The sequence below is a fragment of the Petaurus breviceps genome, unplaced genomic scaffold (assembly GCF_028583685.1).
Source record: "Petaurus breviceps papuanus isolate PSGF00001 unplaced genomic scaffold, PetGlider_PUasm1.0 90994, whole genome shotgun sequence".
Lineage (NCBI taxonomy): Eukaryota > Metazoa > Chordata > Mammalia > Diprotodontia > Petauridae > Petaurus > Petaurus breviceps.
The window spans coordinates 1,910,164-1,931,623 of record NW_027187393.1 but is presented as its reverse complement, the minus strand read 5'-3'; the positions used below and the strand labels follow the sequence as shown (position 1 = coordinate 1,931,623).

Sequence of the window (21,460 nt, the reverse complement as noted above, 5' to 3'; positions counted from 1 at the left end):
GCTGGCCTGAGACTGAGTGAAATTTCATTCTCCAATCAGAATGCCAATCCAGTTTAAGGGGTGGGGTTTAGGCAATAGGCTGGATTTCTCTGGCTCCCAACCACATTCCGAAGGCGAAGGGCTCGTCCGTTATTGGCAGACCTGCAACCAACCAGGACCCTGGAATCCGGAACCCAGGACGCCGCGCCCTAAACTCGAACCAACCAAGGTGAGATGACGTCCTCCACCGCCTCCTGCAACGCCTTTAGCCGGGGGCTAGTCCCTCGTAGGAGGGGTGGGGCGGCGGGCAAGTGGAGCCCAATGGAAGGCCGGCGCGGGGAGTGTATGAATTGCAATTGGCAGTGGTAAGTAAACAGTAGGCGGGGAGTAGGCGGTCCCGGCGCCGGCGCGGCCCCCCGTGGGGAGGGGGGCGGGAGAGTGAGCAGCCGCCGCGGCAGCAGCGGCAGCAGCAGCGGCTGCAGCAGCGGCAGCAGCTCAGCAGCAGTTACAGCAGCAGAAGCAGCAGCAGCTCGGCAGCAGCGGCGGGCGGGCGGCAGGCGGCGGCTCCGGCGGCCCGGGAGGCCGAGGCCGAGGCCGTGGCGGAGTCACTGCGATCCTGGCCGGCTAGCTAGACAGAGGGCAAGCGGGAGAACGGGCGGGCGAGCGTTGCGTTCCCCATGGAACTCGAGAACATCGTAGCGAACACGGTGCTGCTCAAGGCCCGAGAAGGTGAGCCAGGATGGGGCCGGGACTCGGGTCCGACCGGGCTGAGCTCGGGTCAGGGCTAGGACCAGGCTTGCGCCAGAGGCGGAGGCGGCCCGACCTCCGGCGCCGCTCCTGGCCTCCGGCTCCGATCAGAGCCCGTTGCTGCTCGCCGCCCAGGGACCGCAGCCGTGGGCCCTTCATGCTGGGGCCGGGCGGCTCCTGGGCCCGCGGGCGCACGCGGATGCTCGCCCCGGACCAGTGCGGGGCCGGCCACGCGCACAGGAAGGACCCCCCCCTTCCGGCCCCGGGGCCGCCTAGCCCCTTCCCCCTCTCCCTGTTTATATCCCCGCACCCCACCTACTCTGACTTTCCGCGGGGGTGACCCTAAGAAGAGGGGAGAATCCAGTTCTTGGGTTCGGGCTCCCCTGATTTCCTTTCTGTCCTGTGCCCTCCCCGAGCAGCCCCCCGGGGCCTGGCCCCTCTGCGTGATGCTGGGCAGGCGCAGCACCCCCCTTTGTACCCAGGGTTCTTGTTTCCGGCTGAGCGCCGGGGAGCTTGGGGTGCTTGGGTGAACTTGGGGCCCAGGCTTCCTGGGAGGGGGAGCGGGCCAGGCTAGGCTAGGGACCCATTTGCCCTCCTGTCTGGAGGCAAGTTGTAGAGAAGTTGAGAGCTGATTGAGCATCAGGACCCCCGCTGGTAGAGGATGACCTCTTGAGGATGGCCAAAGACGGTGATAGCTATGTAGGGGAGACCCTGGGGACTGTTCCAGGAAGCTGGTCTTGGGGCTGTTTTAGCAGCTTGGGCGAGCTTTCCAGTTCCAAAGGGTGGGCCCTGCTGTAGGGCCTTTTTGTAGACTCGGGTATGCAGCTTTGATTCCTAGGCCTAACAGTCAAACACAACCAAGGTGGTCCTTAATGGGGTGCAGGAGGGAGGATGTCGCTGGCCCAATGGGAACATATGGTGGGAACCTGAAAGTAGACATTCTTTGAGACCCCCTGAGGTGGATGGAGCCCTTGGAAAAGGAATGTATGGGGTGGGGGGGGTGAGAGATCTGGATTAGGTAGTAAGAGTAGTATAGTGAAATAAATGTTAAATTTGGTGTAGGGTTTGAGTCCCTTATTACCTATGTGAATTTGGGCAAACCATTTAAATTCTCTGGACCCTCAATTTTCTCATTCATAAAAGTTTTTTTTTTAATTTTTTAAAAATCTAACCTCTGAATTCTCTTCCAGCCCTAAATCTCTGATCTTATAATTTTTTTTCTCTCAGCTTCTTCCAGCAGTTCAGACCCATCATAGTGCTATGTACAGGCAGGGACCTGACCACTCTAAATGCTCAGTTGCTAGCATAGTCTGACTATAGCCATGCTGTGGACAGGGAATGTACTACCCCAACAAGCCATCTGCAGGACTCCCTGGTAGGTGTGTATGTTCGAGTGACCTCTGGGGGACCACAATTCCCTGCCAGGTAAAGCCTAGTCCACATGCCAACTGAAGATGTTGGGGCATATGAGACCCACATGACCTCAGGGCAGACAGACATAACTGGCAGCTTCCATGGCTCTGTAGGTAAGACCTTACTTATCCCAGGATAGGGGCCCATTTGGTAGTGTCCATTTCTGGTCCACAGTACCTTCGCCATTGCCAGACCAGCTGGGTCTCTCAGCTCTTCTGCTTGTTACCTGTTTGACCTTGGACAGGTCACATAACATCTGGACTTAAGTTTCTTCCTCTGTAAGATGACCTGGTTGCACTAAATGATCTCTAAGGCCCCTTCTACCCCTAACTCTGTGTTCTAGACTCTAGAATCATATGGTTTCTGCCCCTTAAGGGCAGCGACTGTTTTTAAATTTTGTCTTGGTATCCTGAGTACATTCTAGTACAATGCCTTTTTTGTCTTTTTTTTTCTTTTCTTTTTTTTTTGGGGGGGGGGGGGTGAGGAGCCACAGATCTGTGATTTTTATCAGTGTAGGGAACTTCCAGTGAGGAAACTCTCCCCACCAATCCAGTTTGGCACCTGTCCTACAGCCTTTCTCTTAAATCATTTACCTGAAATGTAGTATATGCAATAAATGCTTGTTGAATTGAATTGCCCAGAAAAATTCTGCCTCTGTTCTGATGGACTTTCTCTGCTTTATTCTACACACATAAGGATGGGCTTTTTCTACTTTATTACACACACACACACACACACACACACACACACACTTTCCTTCATGGTGGGGGGTGGAGGTGAGGTACAGGCTCTTCTAAGGATCAGCTTGGGTTGAAGAGTCCCTGCACTCAGGGTACCAAGAGCACTGTGATCTTCTAAACCCATAGCTTCTTTGCCTTTGCCCTCCTGTCCCTTACAAGCTTTCTTAACACTAGCTAGATGAACTGGAGTAGATTGGCAATAATTAGTCTCCATTAGATCTGAGGATCTAATGAGGGTCAGCCCCAGCTGTATCTGTTATCTTGCCTCCTCTTCTCTTTAGCCCTATGGTTCTGCCTGCTGGATTTTTTAGGCTAGTATTGGCTTTTCCTCTAGCTCCAGGAACCCAGCACCACTCAGACGGGCACTGTGGACAGATTGTCTTCCTACCAGAGGTACCCAGGGCTGGGCACAGACTCTGGATGTACCCAAAAAAGAAGTAGGGGATTGTAGTGGCTTCTATATTGGCCCAGCTGGGACTGGGTAAGAGAGCCCTTCTTGGGCATGTGCTGGTACCCTGAGGGATGGACTGCTGACCGCTAATGCTTAACTGACCACCCAAGAGGCATCTGGCTGACACACAGCACTGGGCAGCCTGGCTTGGCTTATCTCAGCTCCCTTATCAGGTCAACCAGACCAGACTTTCCTCCCATCCCCTGAGAGAGACATCTTCTGGTTTCTTTTTTCTGCCTCATCATCCCCCCATCCTGGAGGGGGCAGGGCCCTGGCCAAGCTGGTCCTTCTGCCATGGCCTGTAGATAGATAGCTCAATGCCTTTAGGGTTGGAGCTGGGGAGAGTAGCCCAGGGCATAAATGCAGTCTGGGTGAGGGAGAACATTGATTTGTCTAACCTGGCAAGACCAGAGGAGGGAAAGGAATTGATAAGAGCTTAGTGATGCTATTGTACCTCCAGCTGGGATGGGGGTTTCTTTCATTCAAAAACCTTGGGGGGTAGGGAGATGAAGTTTTAAGAGCCCAGGGTAGGGTCTGAAACTAAAATTCATCTGGTTCCCAAGGACCAATTTTTAGGCCTAAAATTTCCTTATAAGAAGGAAAAGCTTTCTCACCCTTCCCTTCCCTTTCTCTTCCTAAAACTACTTCCTCCCCCTGAGAATATGCTCTGGGAAGAAAGGGGACAGGTGCCTAGATATTGGGTGAGGAAGAGGAAGAAGGAGGGGATAGGGTGGGGACAGGATATTTGCATGAGACTTTCTGCAGCAACCTTGATGTGGCCTAAAGAGGGGTGGGAGGAAGTAGCTTGTGGGGAAAGGGAAGATGGGGTGATTAAAACACATGAATGACCTGTAGAAGGTGAGAGCTTGTTGAAGAAGCTTCCCTTGGGCCTCTCCCATTTCTTCTGGTCTCCTCTTAAGGCCTCAGAGCCCACACTATTAGAGAGGAGGTGGGGGAAAGCCTTTTTCTGTTCCAAAAGCCTTGTAACTGGGCCTGAGGCTGATGCAGAGGCCAAGCCTGCAGGGGCCCTTGTTGCTGAGTGAAGCAACCATCTGAGGGCAGGCCCCTACAGGCAGGGGTGGAAGGGAAGGATTTCCCAACGGACATTATCAGACACTTCCTCTTTGAAGCTCTTTGCCCTGGCCTTGAGTCATTTTGCCCCACTCATATTCTAGGTAGTCCTGGGGTACAGAGTACTCCCCATCTTGGCCTCTGTCCAGGACCCAGTGGGTATCTACAGAGCATCCCTGTCAGTGACTCTGAAATCCCCCAAGGGAGAAAGCTGAGGGGAGCTGTCTTTGGGGGTAGCTATAGCCCCAGCTCCCTAGATTGCCTAGACCACTATTTCCTACCTTTCATAGAGTCTTAGGAGTTTAGAATTAGAAAAGAGCTTAGAAGTTATCTCTTCCATCCCCCTCATTTTACAGGTGAGGAAACTGAGGCCCAGAGAGGGAAAGTGATTTACCCAAGGTCACACAGGTAGGAAGTAACAGCTAGAATTAGCCTCTAAATCCAATACTGTTTTTACTATGCAGTGTTCTTTTGCTGGTTTCGGTTTTTTTTCAATTGTCAAACACTTATTATTTTTTCTCCCTCTCACCTTCTTCCCTAGGTTGGGGTGGGGATGGGGGGGGAGACACAAACAGAAAAACCAAATTGTAACAAATCAGCATAGTCAAGTAAAACGAATATCCATATGACACCTTGTTCTTTTGGTAGGGCCTATGAGGTACCTTGTCTGAGTTTCTCACACCTTCCCATGGGGCCCAGAAGTCACCCTGAACCATTAGACCAAGCCTTGCCTCCCTTGCACAGAGGAAAGGGGTTGAGAAAGCCTGGGACTAAGCTGTATAAATCCTAGTCCTCCACTCCAGAATCTCCCAGGGGCCTGGGGAAGGACAAGGACGTAGGCAGAGGTGGACCATGGCCAGAGTGGGGGGTGCTGAGACTTTCTTTGGACTTTTAAACCCGGGGCCAGGGAATAAGAGTACCCCTTCCCCCCAGCAGTCACCTTGTTCCCTAATCCCATGACCCTCACAGGTGGTGGTGGCAACAGGAAGGGAAAAAGCAAGAAATGGCGACAGATGCTTCAGTTCCCCCACATCAGCCTGTGCGAGGATCTTCGTCAGAGCGTGGGTAAGGAAGGGCCTAGCTTTTAGTTTTGGGCAGCTGCTTCTTGAGGCCCCTGCTGGAGGGGTGCTGGGTCAGGCTGCCCGAAACTGCTAGGCCCCGATCCCAGCCCCAGCTCAGTCATATTCTGTGTGACCTCAAGCCCATCATTCTACCTCTCTGGGCCTTCTTTCCTCAAAGAGGGTCTATAGATGATGGCTGAAGGTCTGCAGTTAAGTGGTTCTGGCCTGGGAGATAGAAGCCTGCCCAGGCTGCTCCTGCACTTCTGCCCCGGTTGGGGTACTTCTGAGCCCAGACTGCTGAGTTTACCAGGTGTGGTTTGGGACAAATTGTTCCCCCATTTAGGGAGGGGGCGTGGCAGGAAGCCAGGCCGTTCGCACCACCCACGCCTCGTCCCCCTAGAAGGTTTCAGTTCCTGAGCCTGGGTGGGGGGAAGGCCTACTCCACCCCAAAGTTAGAGCTTCCTGGGCCCTGGTGTTTGCAGGCCACCTCAGACCTGCTGCTCTTGAGAAAGAAGACTCCTAGGAAGGAGGTGGGCTGTCCCAGAGGAGGGGCAGGGACTGACCACAACCTGAACAGGGCCTGTTCTCTGGCTGGTTTAACTCTGAGTCCAGAAGGGGGATGATTGATGCATGTCCAGTGGGGAGTGGGGAGCAGCCACAGCTGCTCAGGGGATCTTTTCTGTGTAGCCATCTTTCCTCACTCATTGCCTTTACTCTGACACTTTCTTGAGCTTGAGCCTCCTCCCTGTGTACTCTGCTGTGACCAGCATGGAGTGGGGGAGGAGGCGCAGCCCTGCCCTCGGGGAGCTCACAGTCACCGACCAGGAAAGGTTAAATAATGCTGGGGTTTGACAGGAGGCAGGAGATAAGGGTTTGTCACCAAGCCTGAGCTGAGCCTCAGCCTTCACTCTCAGCAGCTTGTTGCTTATCTCTTTGGGCTGTGGTAAAGAAAGTACTTTGTAAAACCTAAAAATGTTACAAACACGAACACTGTTACTGTTAAACTCTTGCACTCTCCTGGAAGAAGTGCTTGGTGTGGAGCCAGGAGGCTGGGCCATTATCCTGACTCCACCACTCAGCTAGTTGTGCACCCACAAGTATGTCACTTTGTCAGGGCTCAGTTTCCCCTCTGTAAAGTGAAGGGGTTGGGTTGGGCTGGGGGGGAGGGGGGAGAACCTGCAGCCTCGAGGCCACACGTGGCCTTCCAGTTCCTTGGGTTCAGCCTTTTGACCAAGTCCAAATTTTATGGAACAAATTTTTTTATTAAGGGGATTTGTTCTGTAAAGTTTGGATTTAATCAATGAGCTGCGCTTGAGGACCCAAAGGGCCACATATGGCCTTGAGGCTGTAGGCTCCCCACCCCTGGGCTAGGTGATGCTAAGGTCCCTACCAGCTGTATTGTCCTATGACAGATGCCTCCAGCAGTGGAGAGAAAGAGCTTGAGAGGCCAGTCAACTTCAGAAAAAGTTCATTGAGAGGAAGTAGACTGGAGCCTGCGGGGCCCCGTAGGATGGGGAGATCAGACAGGCCGAGAGCAGACTGGGCTTGGTCTCTAGCTGTGGCCGCTGCCCGTTGGACCTTGAGACCTAGAGTGGACTTGTTCATTCCTCTCGTGCTCCCAGGGGTGTGGAGCATGGGGGTCAGAAACATCCTACTGTGGGATGGTTCCCCCAGCTCCGTGCTGGGCTGGCCCCACAAGCTTAGCTTTAGTCCAGGGGTGGGGAACCTGCGGCCTCCACATGTGGCCTGCTCTAGTCCCTCTTTGCTGGCCCCCAAGGTGAGACCGAGGCTGGGATATCAGAAGGGACAGTTCCAGCGCCTGTTTTAAAAAGGGGAGGGGGACTCCCCTGGAAGCCACCAGGCTTTGCCATCTCCCTTCCCCTAACATTTGAGACAGAGTGGGTACCTGTCCACCTCTGAGCCCTGTATTCTTGAAAGCCATACGAGGAACCCCTGCTCCTTCCCCAGTGGTGCCACACCTAAAACACCCAGGGTGCAGGGGTGGTCTCCTCCTCTCCTCCCACTCCCCATGGCCTCTTCTGATCAAAGAATCCCTGAGGCCTAGAGTGAGGGACCATGGGACCAGTTTTCTCTCCATCTGTCTAATAGATACATAGGATTTAGAAATCACTTAGTCCAATGGATGAGTAAAAGTGAAGTGACTTACCTAGGGAGAAGAGGTATAAGCAGACTTCAAACTCAGATCTTTGCTGTTTCCTTCCTGTCATGCCTCCTCCAGGAAGCCTTCCCTGACTACCCCAGGCTTACTTCCTCAGAGCTAGGAGACCCAGAATACCTGGCCACCATAGTGCCCTGGCCAACCTTGCTGAGTCTCTCCTAGCCCAGCTTCTGCTATGGGGGGTGCAGGGAGGTGGCAGGGCTGCCTGGGCTGATGGTGGCCACAGATACTCCCTCTGTTTGTAGAGCGGGACTACCACAGCCTGTGTGAGAGGCAGCCCATCGGGCACTTGCTCTTCCGGCAGTTCTGCGAGACTCGGCCGGAGCTATCCCGGTGCATCGGCTTCCTGGACGGGGTGGTAAGGGCTCCCCCTGCCTACTGAGTGCTCCCAAGACCAGGGTTAGGGTCTCCTGTCCCAAGGCCAAGGGCCTGGAAATCCAAGCAAGCTGTTTGACCAGCAATGGTCCCAGAATAGGGCCATGCTCAGTATCTTCTCGGCCAACCCCCTGTCGGACTCTGGTGCTCAAGGCCAGTCCAGAAAATCACACCTTCCACCCCTGAGAATTACTCTCCTGGTCCCTTCTGTAGTCCCTTCCTTTCTAAGACCTATAGGTCTCAGGGTCATTCTTCCTATAGGCTGAATATGAAGTGACCCCTGATGATAAGCGGAAAGAGGCTGCCCAGAGGCTAATGGAGAGCTACCTGAACCCCAAGGTAAGTGAGTTGCAATGTGGATCTACCAGGGCCAGTGAGAGAGCTTTATCTTGGGATCCTGGGGTCTGTCTTTGCCAAGAGGTTTGATCTGCATAGTGATGGGAGGTGGGCCTCAGGCCTAGAGCAAGGAGGGGGGCAGGAATGGTGTGAAGCCATTCAGAGCCTTTCTGACAGAAAGAGGCAGACAAGTGGAAGGAACCAGGAAGATCCCTGGAGTTTGAGAGCTCCTCTGGCCCTTGAGGGCTGGGCAGCAGTGCTCATCTACTCTAAACTCCTAGTACCTTCTAGAATATCCTTTCCACAGAAGAGGTACTTAATCTTTTTGGTGTCATGGACCCCTTTGGCCATCTGGTGATGCCTACAGATCCTGTCTTAGAAGCATGTTTTATAAATATATAAAAGAAAATGCATAGGACTACAAAAGAAACAAATGTGAAATACAATTATAAAAATATTTTTAAAAAACAAGTTCGAAGACCTCAGGTTAAGACCCACTGCCCTCCCGTCCTTAGCTTTCTGGGTACTATATTCTGTACCCTCGGTTCCTGCCCACCCTCTGAAACCACGCATGAGAGCCAGCAAACAGACTAACTCACTGCTTTCCAGATGAATACTTATGTGCAGGGTCAAAAGTGGAGACAAGAAATTACAAGGCAAGCCCAAGTGTCTACCATCCTGGTCTCTTCTCAGTGTGTCCCTCGGTTCTGGCTGTCTGCTTGGAATCCTGCTAGAGCAAAGTCCCTGGAGCTTCATTTTGAGAGCCCCTGCTCAGAATCCAACATGATGTAACAGATAAAGCTGCCCAGCAGTGGGACAGGCTGCCTTTTGCGTAGTGAGCTTAAGGCCAGAGGAAGCCAAGAGTGGATGACCCCCTGTCAGGGAGGCTCTAAAAGAAGTATTCCAGAAGGGTCTGGGAGTTTGGACTCTGACCAATAGTTCCAACTTTTTCTGAGTTTATAGGACTTATAATCCCTTGAGTGTGTGTGACCTAGGAGAAAGTTCAGCTCCCCCTGTGGGAGCTCACTGGGGGTTAGGGTAGGATAAAGAGCTCAGCCCTTTCCATTGACTCTTCTCTGCCTCTTCCGGAATCCCCAGTGTACAGACCATATCCCTGAAGTTCCTTCCCAGCTGGTGAGTGATTGTGCTGAGCGGCTTGAGCAGGGGCCCTGCAAAGACCTCTTCAAAGAGCTCACCAGGTGAGTATCAACCTGTCCCTCTATTCTGTGGAAACAGAAGGAGGCTAGCCTGGCAGGGAGGGGATAGGAAAAGTGCTGTCCTCAGAAGTGTACTCTGGCCTTGGAGAGCCCACTGCAGTGAGGCAAGGAGCTGGGACAGCTGCCATCCGAATCACCCACTGTCCTGGGGGCTCCCTGTGTGATGACCAAGGTCAGCTGAGGCTTCAACATTCATTTCACCCCCAGGTTGACCCATGAATACCTGAGCGTGGCCCCCTTTGCGGATTACCTTGACAGCATCTACTTCAATCGATTCCTACAGTGGAAATGGATGGAAAGGTGAGGATAACTGCTTTTGTTGTGCTTAAAGTAAGGGGGGGCTGGGACACTCAGGGAGGGGAGTGTATGTACTGAGCAATTGGAGGGAGGGGATTTTAGTGGGCAGTTGGCCGGGGCAGCCTGCAATCTTGGATGGGGTTCATGAAACCTGCCTTAAACTAGAAGAGGAGAGATTAAATATCCACCTCCTTCTCATTTCCACCTGTAGAACTGCTTCTCCCCTGTCCTCATACTCCAGCACTACCCAGACATAACCTTCCCACCTCAACTATGCCCAGGCAGACACCCCATCCCCACTTGGGGAGCCTCTGGTAATTCTCCTTTCACCTTTCCCCTCTGCAGGCAGCCAGTGACTAAAAACACCTTCCGCCAGTACCGTGTACTAGGCAAGGGTGGCTTTGGGGAGGTAAGTGGCTTTGAATGCAATGGAATCTGTGAGGAGACTGATCCTTTGGATGGCAGAGAGAGGGTTTGGTGTCCCTGCCAGGGAGACATTTCCTCTTGTACATGCTGCTGCACTCTCTCATTCACTAGTCCCCCAAATTTTTGGAATGGCTGTGTCCTTTGTGTCTTATCCCACTGCCACTACCACTTGTAGAGACATACCCCAGGTGAGAAGGAGTGGCAACAGGCCCGCAGATCTCACCTTTTGGTTTCCTTCTCTAATAGGTCTGAACCAAGGTCTATTTTTGTTCCTTTGTCTGCACTGCCCCAGTCTCTGCCTGACTTCTGGGGACCAGGATAGGAGAAAGAAAAACTTCTCTTATTTCCACTGAGACAAGCTCAGAGCATTTAAGGAAAGGGTAACTGTAAACTTGGCCATGGCAACTAAGGCAAGATCCTTGTTCCATTTATGATGTGGGACATGGACTCAGGAAGACTTGTATCCAAATCCTGGCCCTTAAAGTTCAATAGCTTTAGGACTCTCTGATCCTAAATTTTCTCCTCTGTAAAATGGGAATGATAGATCTTTCTCTACCTCCCTTGTAGGGTTGTTTTGCTAAAAAGGTTTTGTAAGAACAGCAGAAGTGAACAGTGGTGGCTGCTGCTGCTGCTATTAGGATGCCTCATCAGGGTCTGAAGGTGACCTTGAGTTCTCAAAGGCCATATAAGCTCTTCCACCAAGCCCAAAAGGCTTTGAATACAGTCCCAGTGACAAAGTCTTCTGTCTAAGGATTTAACCCAATAGATAATGAATTCTTTAGCAGTGGCAAGTCATAAGGAAACAAAAATGTAAAATGGCTCTTGGACCTGTGGGGCCTGCTTTCATTGCTGGCAGAAAAGGAGGCAGAGGAGGTAAAGATCCATTTTTAGGGTATCCATAAGCACTAACTTTTAGGTTATCTATAGGAGATCTCTTCCCCTGTGAATTGACATGTTATTGAAATTACTGAACCATATCAGTATTGACATTCTTAAAATAAATGAAGGTCAAATACAAATGGGAAATTGCAGTTAATTAGGAGAGTAAATAAAGAGTTGGCAGAGTTGGCTTAATTACGCATCCAAAGGCAACAAGAAACGTTTAATGGCATGCTTGGTCATCTCTCATTGTGATGCTTTTAATGAGAATAAGCAAAAAGACCATCACAGAGAGAATGCTTATAGCTTATGCACCGTTTGTTGCAGTCAATATTGCAGAGAAATTCCGTGACAAAATAGATAAGATTCGGGGCAGCTAGGTGGCTCAGTGAATAGAGCACCGGCCCTGGAGTCCAGAGGACCTGAGTTCAAATTCGGCCTCAGACACTTAACACTTACTAGCCATGTGACCTTGGGCAAGTCACTTAACCCCAATTTCCCTGCCTTCCCCCACTCCAAAAAGCAAAAAAAAAAAAAGATAAGATTCTCCAAACCAAGTCAATCCAACCTTTATGATCAGTGACTACAATGCAATATGGAAGGATAACCAAAAGTGTTGGAATCAGAGAAGCTGGCCTCATATCCCATGATTGGTGCTTACTGCTTCTTTGACTTTGGGCAAGTCCCTTAACCTCTCTGAGCCTCAGTTTTCTCATCTGTAAAATGGAATTGATCTGGTGTCAACGAGTTCCTTTCCAGCCCTAAATCTGTGATCCTAATTATGTTGGGAAAAATGATTCCATTTTAAGAAACAAAAGAGGCCAAAGATTTATAGACTGCTCAGAAGTCTTATGTCTATATATTATGAATACTTCAGTAAGTAAGTTAGAAGGCGTTGGAGGAGGCAGACACCCAACAACATCACAAAAAATGAAATTGACAGGGAACAGCTGGTTATTGCTATGGGAGTCATATCAAAATTAACCATCTCTGTGCTGTCAGATCCTCCCCAGGAAGGGAGGATCAAAAATAAGCATCAGCCTGGAAGAAAGGCCAGAGATGAGAGGGACTGGATCCGTGTCCACCAGCTTCAACTTGGCTTATTTCAAGCAAGTTGTTGATATCAAGAAGGGAGCCAGTGATCTTGATTTTTCACTATTTTCTGTAGGTGTTAACAAATATTAAGCAATCACCACCATAGGGCGGCTGAAGGAGCCTAGAACATAATGACCTTACTGAGCAAACACATCTCCTTGCCAGGAACAGGACAGGTTTAAAATACAAGCACCCAGTGCATTTATAAACACTATAGAGGAGAATGGTAGAAGCTAACCAGCAGCATCATCTCAAAGAGCATTGAAAAGCAGTGCAGGCAAAAACAAGTCTGTAGAAATCTTAGTTTGAGACAACAAATAGAGTAGAAGTAAAGTGGGTGTGTTAGGACCATCCATTTGCATTAATGACAATAAAACCACCACATTTAAATCCTAATACCTCAGTCTCTATAAGATGGATTGAAAATGGCACTTAAGAAGATGAAGCTGGAAAAAAGTGCCTGGACCAGACCAAGATACACACAGGGTATCCATGCTGAAAGCAATAGTATCCTGAGAAGCATCAAGGGATCATTCTTCAAGCTACCTGGTAAAGGGGAAAAGATGCCAAAAGTGTTTTGTTTTGTTTTTTTAATCACATGAGATATTATCAGAAAAGGTGATACCATTTCCCACAGCAGATCCCATCCTCATTGTCACATAATTAATAGCTAATATAGTGCTTACTACATGCCAGGCATTGTGCAGAGGGCTTTACAATTTTTATCTAATTTGATCCCTGTGACAGTCCTGGGAGGGAGATGCTAATATTAGCCCTATTTTACAGATGAGGAAACTGAGGCAAACAGAGGTTAAGCCACTTGGCTGGGGTCACACCCATTGTATTTATTGTTTGTTGATACCAAAAATAGAAAAATAAGTCCAAACTCATTTGACTTGGTAGAGTAAGATGCAACCTTAAAGGCTCTAACAAGGGTTGCCTCATCCCTATGTAAAGGGCATGCATCTACATGCATCCGCAGAGATGACAGATTATCAACATCCATAACATAGTAAGGTTATGGATGCCTGCCTGAGGTTTCACCAGGATTGTGGAGCTATCTCACAGAGTTCAAAGGGAGTAGCCATGCTCTCTAGACAGTTTGAGATTTTTCTATCGATATTAACTAAAGGTATTCCAAATTGTGATCTTTGTCCAATAATTAGTGAATTGTTGTTACTTACAGAACCAAACCAATATTGACAAATGATTATATATAATATCAAGCAAGACAAAATGGGGAGATGAGTACCTGCCAAAGATACTCCTCTTTGTTGCTCACGTTTGCAAATGGCATGGCATCCAATTGCAGGGCATCCAGCCCTGGTGCATTTCCGGGCTCCTTAATGAGTTTGTTCTTCATTCAGAAAATTACCTCACAATCCATATAAGGATAAGAGATTGAATTTGTGATTTCCTTGGCATGGTGTACTCCCAGAAGAGGGAACTCCCTCTACTAGTGCTAGTTAGCCTCTCTGCAACTTTGTCATCACTATAATACCTGGAGGTTAAGTGACTTGTGCAGGGTCACACAGCCAAGTATGTGTCAGAGAGCTGAGCCAGGTCATTCTGGCTCTGTGGTCAGTCCTATCCCTTCTACCCCACTGCCTCTTCACATAGGAAAAACTAAATGAATGACAAGTGCCAATTGTCTAGACATGCAATAGAGTTAATACATCTGTCCTGGGATGGACAGTGAGGTGGGCCCATAATTGAAGAAGAAGATTGGGAAGATGAGACAAGACCAAGCTGCATTTGTTTAATAACTAAGTCCTTTCATCGTTCCCAAGTTCCTCCTTAATACATAGCCTATTTAAGACAAAGATTCTCCTGGTTGTGCTCTGCAATTGTGGATTTTAAACACATTCACCAAAGAATCAAAGTTGTGTGTGTACCAGGGTCCGTGGAGAGATGTAGCGTACTTACATTAATGACCTCTGCACAGAAAATGGCAGAAGGAACTTCATCCAGATGATGGAGAACGTTTGAATGGGACAAGTGCAATGCCAGTCCCCAGGAGACATAAAGACTTCCAGGGGGTTGGATGCCCTCCGTGCAGGATCAAAAGCAGAACATGGACAAAAATGACACGGGATGAGAAGGCGGGCTAGAGAGGGGGTGTGCTAGAGAATGTCCACATTGAGGAGAACATAGCGCCATTAATATTTTGGCATATCTGCTGAGGAGGGTTTCACTTTGGTTCCCTGGCGAAGTTTCCTTTTCTCTCAATTGTGCCAGAATGAGATTTAAAGGGAAAAGAGCTTTACTCTTCCCCAGGCCAGGAGAGCTGGTAGAACCTTAGGAACCCAGGACTGAGCAGACACTAGGGGCAGTGCAGACCAAGGGACCTTAGGAAACTGATGGAAGATGAATCTGGGGATGGGCAAGAGGGTGCAGATGGCCTCCCTTTGGGGTAGGAGTTTGGATTCGGGGCTAAGAGCAGGGCCTAGAAGATGGCTCCTTGGATCATAAAGACCACTGGACAGAGATGGGGGTGAGTGGAACACATCTTCACTGGGCATCCCTTCCTCCCCCCACCCCCAGGTCTGTGCATGCCAGGTGCGAGCAACAGGCAAGATGTATGCCTGCAAGAAGCTAGAGAAGAAGCGAATCAAGAAAAGGAAAGGAGAAGCCATGGCCCTCAATGAGAAACAGATCCTGGAGAAAGTGAACAGTAGGTTTGTAGTAAGTACAGAGGAGGCCTTTTCCTTTCCCCCAGTCACCTCCCAGCGGCCTCTGAGCCTGCCCTTGGCATGCCCCCCCCCAATCCCTTTTCTGCCCTGCCTCAGCGGCCTTTTTAATCTGGGAGATGTGGGACAACAATTCCTCCCCTTCTAGGAACACAGCAGCCTCCCCCTGGGCTGGCATCTCTAAGTGCCACCCAAGAGGCCATGGCTGTATGCCTGGGGAAAGCTGCAGTGGCTCCCCATAAGGCATCAGTTCCCCCATATCCCAAGGGAATTTCTTAATCACACCTGGGAAGTGTGTAAATGAGGCAATTATGATCTGGCCCACAGGGAACTGGCCAGCACTGTGCATGCCATGCCATGCCTGTGTCTGGCTCTGCTTTACACACATAGTCACACTCACACACTCATTCTTCTAAAAAGAAGTGCTGCAATCAATCTAGTCTCTGCTACCTTGCCAGTCTGGGGCCCCTGCCCACTGCCTTAGGCCAACAACTTCCAGACCACTTGGTACCCACCTGGGCCCCTCCCTGGTTCTGCTCTTTGAAATGAGGCTGAGGATAGACAATCCCACCCAACACTGACATGGCCTCTCATCCCACCCGTTAGTCACCAGGGTGTTGTTCTTGTGGCCACCTGGATACAGAGCCCAGGACGAGGGCAGGTGTGGGTGACCTGGTAGTTAGTGAGATCACAGGCCACTGGGCTAGCAGTCTACTGTCACAACACCCATGTCACTGCTGGGTATTGCAGGTGAGCTTGGCGTATGCCTATGAAACAAAGGATGCCTTGTGCCTGGTGCTGACCCTGATGAATGGGGGAGACCTCAAATTCCATATTTATCATATGGGTGAAGCAGGCTTTGAAGAAGCCCGTGCTGTCTTCTATGCAGCTGAGATCTGCTGTGGCCTGGAAGATCTGCACCGGGAGCGGATCGTGTACAGGTAAGCCTGAAGGATGGACGTTGGCAGTCTGGGAAAGGGCCTCACAGCCATGTGAGCAGAATCAGATGAAGGAAGCAGGAATGCCTGGCCTGGGAAGGAGAAGGCTGTGGCTGACTAGAACCCCCTACCACATCCCTTCCCTTACCTGTCCACTTCTCTATCTCCAAGTTAGGAGAGGGATTGGAATCTTTTGGAAGCCCCAGAGGGCAAGATTGGAGTTTGTACAGGGAAGTAACAGATTTGTGTAATATAAAAACTTGCTAAAAATTAAAACTGTCCAGGAATAGAATGAGCTGCCCCTAGAGGCAGGGAGCTCCCAGTTACCACAGACTTGGAGGCAGAGGCTGGATGCCCCCTTGCAGGAAGGTTCTAGGCAGGAGTCCCGCTCTGGTCAGGCAGGCAGAGAAGAGCTGGACTGGAGGGCTGTATCTATCAGGTACTTGCTGACTCACTCTCCCTGTGCCTTCTGTCCTTATCCCTAGGAAGGGGCTAGCCTAGAATGTCATGTTCTAGCTCTAGTGGCCTGTGAGTTCCATGAGGTCCTTTCTTGTCCTGAGAGTCTGGGTGCCTTTGGGGACCAGTGTTGGGCAGGAAACCTGGAAGGCCTGGTCCACAGAGGGGCAAGGTTATCCATGAGTGGGGAATGCCCAGGGTTCCAGCCCATGTCAGGTATAGCACTAATCCTGCCCCTTCTCCCTCAGGGACTTGAAACCAGAGAATATCCTGTTGGATGACCATGGTGAGTGAGGGAGCAGGTGCCTGCGGGGGTTGGGCTGGCTCTCCCAGACTCCCTGTGACCAACCCCTCCCTTTCAGGCCATATTCGGATCTCTGATCTTGGACTGGCTGTGTACGTGCCTGAAGGTCAGACCATGAAAGGTCGAGTAGGCACTGTAGGCTACATGGGTGAGTGTCCTCCCTTGTAGATTGAGGCTGCCTTCCTGGCCTGGGCTTCGTCTACCCTCTGCTAGACACACACAGCTAGGTCAGCCTATTCATCTTCAACAAAACTGCTTTTTGCCCCCTACTCTGATTCCCCCTATTCCTGTTTAGTTTTTTCATAGTCTCTCCACTACTGCCTATCATTGCTTAGTCTGGAGAGACTCCTGTGCCCTTGGCCTCTTTATCAGCCTGTGCACCACTCACCACCCCTGCCCAGCTTGTGCCCTTCTCTTCCTGAGAGACAGAGGAGTAACAGACTGGTCAAGGAAACTCATTACTATTGGGTGAATGAAGATGGTGGCTCCCACAGGGCCTTACCCTCTAGCACTGAGGATGTCCAGGCCTGGGGTGAGCACCTTCATCCCACCAGCAGCCATTTTATTATACCGTAGGGGAAAATGTTTTCTATGACACTGTGGCAAAGGGGCTAGTAGACATCTAGCTGGGGCACAAGGATCTCCTCCACCACATTCATAGTGCTGCCCAGTGGTGGACCAGCAACAATCGTATCTACATGCGCCATTGCCCTGATCCAAGAGGCCTGGCCTGGCCCTGTGACTGCTGAAAATGCCCAACCTGCCTATTTGTGGAAAGATAAACTGGGGGCCCCTTGAGGTCCCAGACTAAGTCCTGTGTTATTCTGCCCTGGTGAGGCAGCATGGCTTAGTAAAAGTGGAAAGAGCCCTGAATGGGAAGCCAGAAGACCTGAGCTTAAATGCTGCTTTGTGACCTTCCTTTGGGCTTCAGTCTCCTCCCCTCCAGAATGAGAGAATGCCATCCTCAGTCTTTCCTTCCCCCACCCCCACCCCACCACTGGTCCTGATGCAGCTGTGTCCTGTCGCTCCCAGCCCCCGAGGTGGTCAAGAACGAGCGGTACACGTTCAGCCCAGACTGGTGGGCCCTGGGCTGCCTCCTATATGAGATGATCGAGGGCCAGTCCCCCTTCCAACAGCGGAAGAAGAAGATAAAGCGAGAGGAGGTGGAGCGGCTGGTGAAGGAGGTGTCGGAAGAATACTCGGGCAAGTTCTCGTCCAAAGCTCGCTCCCTGTGCACCTCGGTAGGTGGTGGGGCCTCGAGGGCGGGGCCACAGGAGGCTCCTCTTCCTGCCCCCAGCCTGGGAGCCCTTACTTCCCTGCCCCTCTGCAGCTTCTGTGCAAAGATCCCCGGGAAAGGCTCGGCTGCCGAGGGGGAGGCGCACAGGAAGTCAAGGAGCATCCCATCTTCAAACGGATCAACTTTAAGCGGCTGGAGGCCGGGATGCTTGAGCCTCCCTTCAAGCCTGATGTGAGTGCTCCCCCCTCCTCTGACTTGGGTGGCCCAGAGTGAAAGCCAGCTTTGGGGACTGACCAGGGCAGGACTGGGCTGGGCTCCAGAACTCCAGCCTGCAGAGTGGGGCCCCTTCGATCCCTGGTCACTGGTGTTAACCAGTGAAGGGAACCAAAAGTCCAGCCCCACAGGTGACTGGAGAGAAAATGGGATGGAGCACTGGGACTGAAAGGCCAGGAGCTGACCATAGAGTCAGAGGCCCAGTGAGCCCTCGGGAAGGAGATGACAACACCAGGCAGAGGGTATCCAGGCCCACACGGCCACTGGACCTGTTGGCAATTCCCATTCCCTGGCCTTTCTGGGTGACCCAGAGAGCCCCTTATCTCTTCCCCCTCCCAGCCTCAAGCTATTTACTGCAAAGATGTTCTGGATATCGAGCAGTTCTCCACGGTCAAGGGCGTCGAACTGGAGTCTACGGACAATGACTTCTACCAAAAGTTTGCCACAGGGAGTGTGCCCATCCCTTGGCAGAATGAGGTACGTTGGCCTACCTGACATGTGGTGGGTGGTGAAGGACAGAAGAAAGACAGGGAATAAGGCTCCCTGACACAGGGTGTCCCAGTGCTGCAGTGCACCCTGACCACATTCTTGCCTCGTGGCTGCAGATGATTGAGACAGAGTGCTTCAAGGAGTTGAACATCTTCAACATGGATGGAACAGTGCCCCCAGATCTCGACTGGAAGGGCCTGCCCTCACCACAGCCCAAAAAGGGCTTGCTCCAGCGACTCTTCAGCAGACAGGTAAAAAGCAAATATATGTTGGGATCCCAGGAGACAAGCTCTTTGTTTGGCCTTCCTGTGGAGCTGGACACTCCGGGCACTCCCAGGGTGTGCCAGGGACTGCTTGAGCCACAACTCCAGCCCAAGTCAGGCTCCATGCTGGTCCTGCTCTGGTACTGTGCCCTGATTGCAATTCCCGCCAAAGCTTCTCTACCTGCACATGTGTAAAAGTTGAGGTCAGGGAAGCAGTCAGTTGCCTCTGCCTCAGGCCTCCCTCCCTGCCGGGACCTCATTCATGCTGTGTTTTCTCTTTCCAGAGGTGAGCAGTGTGTGGCTCCCGGTGGGGCCTAATCCCTTCTGCAGCAGTGGCCAAGCGATGTGGGCAAGAGGAGTCCGGTGCCTGGTGCCCTCCCTCCCCCCTTTCTTCCTGCCCACTGCTTCATTCTAAATGCCCCAGAGCTACTAATCCTTGCTTGGCTGCCCTGGCTGCCCAGCCCTGCCTTCACCAGCTTGGTTGGAGAGGTTCCAAGGAAGAGGATGCCCCTTCCCCATCCTAGTTTGCCATGTCTCCCTAGAAGCCGCCAAGTTTGTCCTCAAAAACAGTGGCTTGGTGGGGAAAGGGCGCTCCCTTTCTAAATGTGAATATATCCCAGATCGCAGCCCTGGCTCCTCAGGCTAGTACCTCCTAGCTTCCTGGGAGATGTGGTACAGCCTTCCTTCCTCAAGCAGGGCCAGTGACCTGGGAACCATTGTTGCTGCTCTGTATCTCAGTTCCCCTTGGCTGAACCCCTCTTTCCCTCAGGTCTATGGCCAACTTCTGGTGCTCAGGCCACATGGGACACCTGGGTGGGCTCATCTAAGTCTCTGCTCCTTACCACATTTCATATCTTCCCCACTCTGGGCCCCATGCCCCCCTAACTCCATGTTCTGCAGCTGGCCTCGTCACTCCCCCCTCCTCCCAGAATCCCCGGGGGAATGGGGGTTGACCACTCTGCTCATTTCCCGAGGGATAGGGGGGACCAGGGGCATCCCTGCAGCACCTTTGGGCAGCACCAGGCTTCTTGAATCCGGTAACATTGTTCAATTCTACCTGCTCTGCTTCCCTCTCTGTCTTCCCCATCTCTCTCCTCTTCCCATCCTTCCCTTTTCTAGGACTGTTGTGGGAACTGCAGCGACAGTGAGGAAGAGTCCCCCACCTGCCTCTAGTCCAGAGGGCCTGACACCCACGCCAGGATGGCGGTAGCACCTGCCCTGTTTACAGTTTTGCACAATTGTCCTTAAAGATGTCTGTAAAGGCCCAAGGAGGTGCCTCAGAGCCGGACAGCCCCTGCACGTGCCAGGATTGTTCTAAATCTTTGGCTTGCCAGGGTTGTTTTCCTGCACCCTTGGGGGAGGAGCAAGGAGGAGAAATCTGCTCCATTCTTCCTTCCCCCCCAGCCTGGATGGGGTGCCCTAGGACACCTTTCTAGAGGTGGCAGATCCTGGTTCCCAAACCTGCCCCCTAGGAGTCATCGGAATTTTATATATTTATATATCTGTATGTATGTATATATCAACTGTAGATTTTTAAATCACTGGGCAGAGGAGCCATGTCCCTCCCCACCACTGCCCACAATACTCACTGTGGCCCTTCCCTGGGCCAGAGCAGAGAGGGGGAAGATTTATTGCCAAACCAAAGGGCCCCACCTGGCCCATAGGGGCTGCTGGGCAGCTAGTTTGGGTCCCAGGCCCTCCCCCATCACACTCACTGTGTCACCCACCGTGAACTAGTGACAGTTGTGCCTACATATCCCACTGCCTTGTTTCCAGTGGCCTGGTATAGCCTTGTGACTGCTGGAAACTCCCTCCCTTCCTGCTTCCAAATAGGAAAGTTTGGGGCCAGTTAGGGCCCCAAACTAAGCTTCCATTTGGGAACAGAGGTAGAATAGACTAGAAGCCAAGGCCTAGCCTGTGGCTATAGCCCCTAGGATTCCCCCCACAGGGCCAGTGCCAACTGCTGGGGGATTTGGACCATGTGGATGACTTTCTCTGCAAAGGAGTGCATCGTGGGGGTGGGGGGTGGGGAGGGTTGTCTGAATACCACCCTTAGTCTTCCCAGAAGGCATCTCTTCCATAAAGCCCCTGCCAGGTCTGAGCAGATAGGCCTCTTCTCTCCCCTGGTGGCCTCTAGCTCATGTGCCTTCCCAGGGGCTAGAGAAGTGGGACCTGGGCTATTCTCCATCCCCAGTACAGCACCCCCCTCCCAGGGGTTTAGGAGGGGAGGACAGTTTTTAAACATTCCAGCCACATTGCACAGTATCCACTTGTCCTTGTGTGAGTTCCTAGCAATAATCTGCCCCTTCCTCGTGTTTCTGAGCGTGTGGCGTGCCTGCCCTCAGCCTGGGCCCTGTTGTCCCACCAGACCAGGCTTCTTGGGACTGTGACTTACCCAATATGGCACCATGTCTGTGGTAGCATTTGCTTGCACTGATGTTCCAATATGTAAAGACTGATTTTTATGCCTTTTATTCATTGTACGATACCCAGTGTCTGTTGTTTCCTTCATGCAAAAGTGAATATGATAAGAGCACAAACTGA

General features: G+C 51.5%; 1 protein-coding gene across 3 annotated transcripts; it reads left to right on the top strand.

Annotated features, from left to right (window-relative positions):
• Positions 1–445: 445 nt before the first annotated feature.
• On the top strand, positions 446–21,460 carry GRK6 (G protein-coupled receptor kinase 6). Of its 3 annotated transcripts, none has more exons than XM_069077762.1 (16): positions 446–708; positions 5,371–5,466; positions 7,887–7,999; positions 8,278–8,355; positions 9,451–9,551; positions 9,777–9,869; positions 10,212–10,275; positions 14,811–14,951; positions 15,707–15,897; positions 16,599–16,636; positions 16,713–16,802; positions 17,687–17,895; positions 17,985–18,122; positions 18,504–18,641; positions 18,770–18,904; positions 20,036–21,460. In XM_069077762.1, the coding sequence occupies exons 1-16, from the start codon at positions 657–659 to the stop codon at positions 20,087–20,089; spliced, it is 1,731 nt and encodes a 576-aa protein (XP_068933863.1). In that variant the 5' UTR covers positions 446–656; the 3' UTR covers positions 20,090–21,460. The 3 variants fall into 3 exon arrangements, with proteins under 3 accessions (XP_068933863.1, XP_068933864.1, XP_068933865.1); XM_069077763.1 differs by lacking the exon at positions 20,036–21,460 and adding an exon at positions 19,201–19,956; XM_069077764.1 differs by lacking the exons at positions 446–708; positions 7,887–7,999 and having other exon boundaries at positions 20,034–21,460.

Coding starts and splice junctions, on each gene's coding strand:
- GRK6 (XM_069077762.1), top strand. CDS start 657: ATGGAACTCGAGAACATCGTAGCGAACACGGTGCTGCTCAAGGCCCGA. Junction 16,803..17,686: donor AGGCACTGTAGGCTACATGG/GTGAGTGTCCTC, acceptor TGTCGCTCCCAG/CCCCCGAGGTGGTCAAGAAC. Junction 18,642..18,769: donor CCATCCCTTGGCAGAATGAG/GTACGTTGGCCT, acceptor TCGTGGCTGCAG/ATGATTGAGACAGAGTGCTT.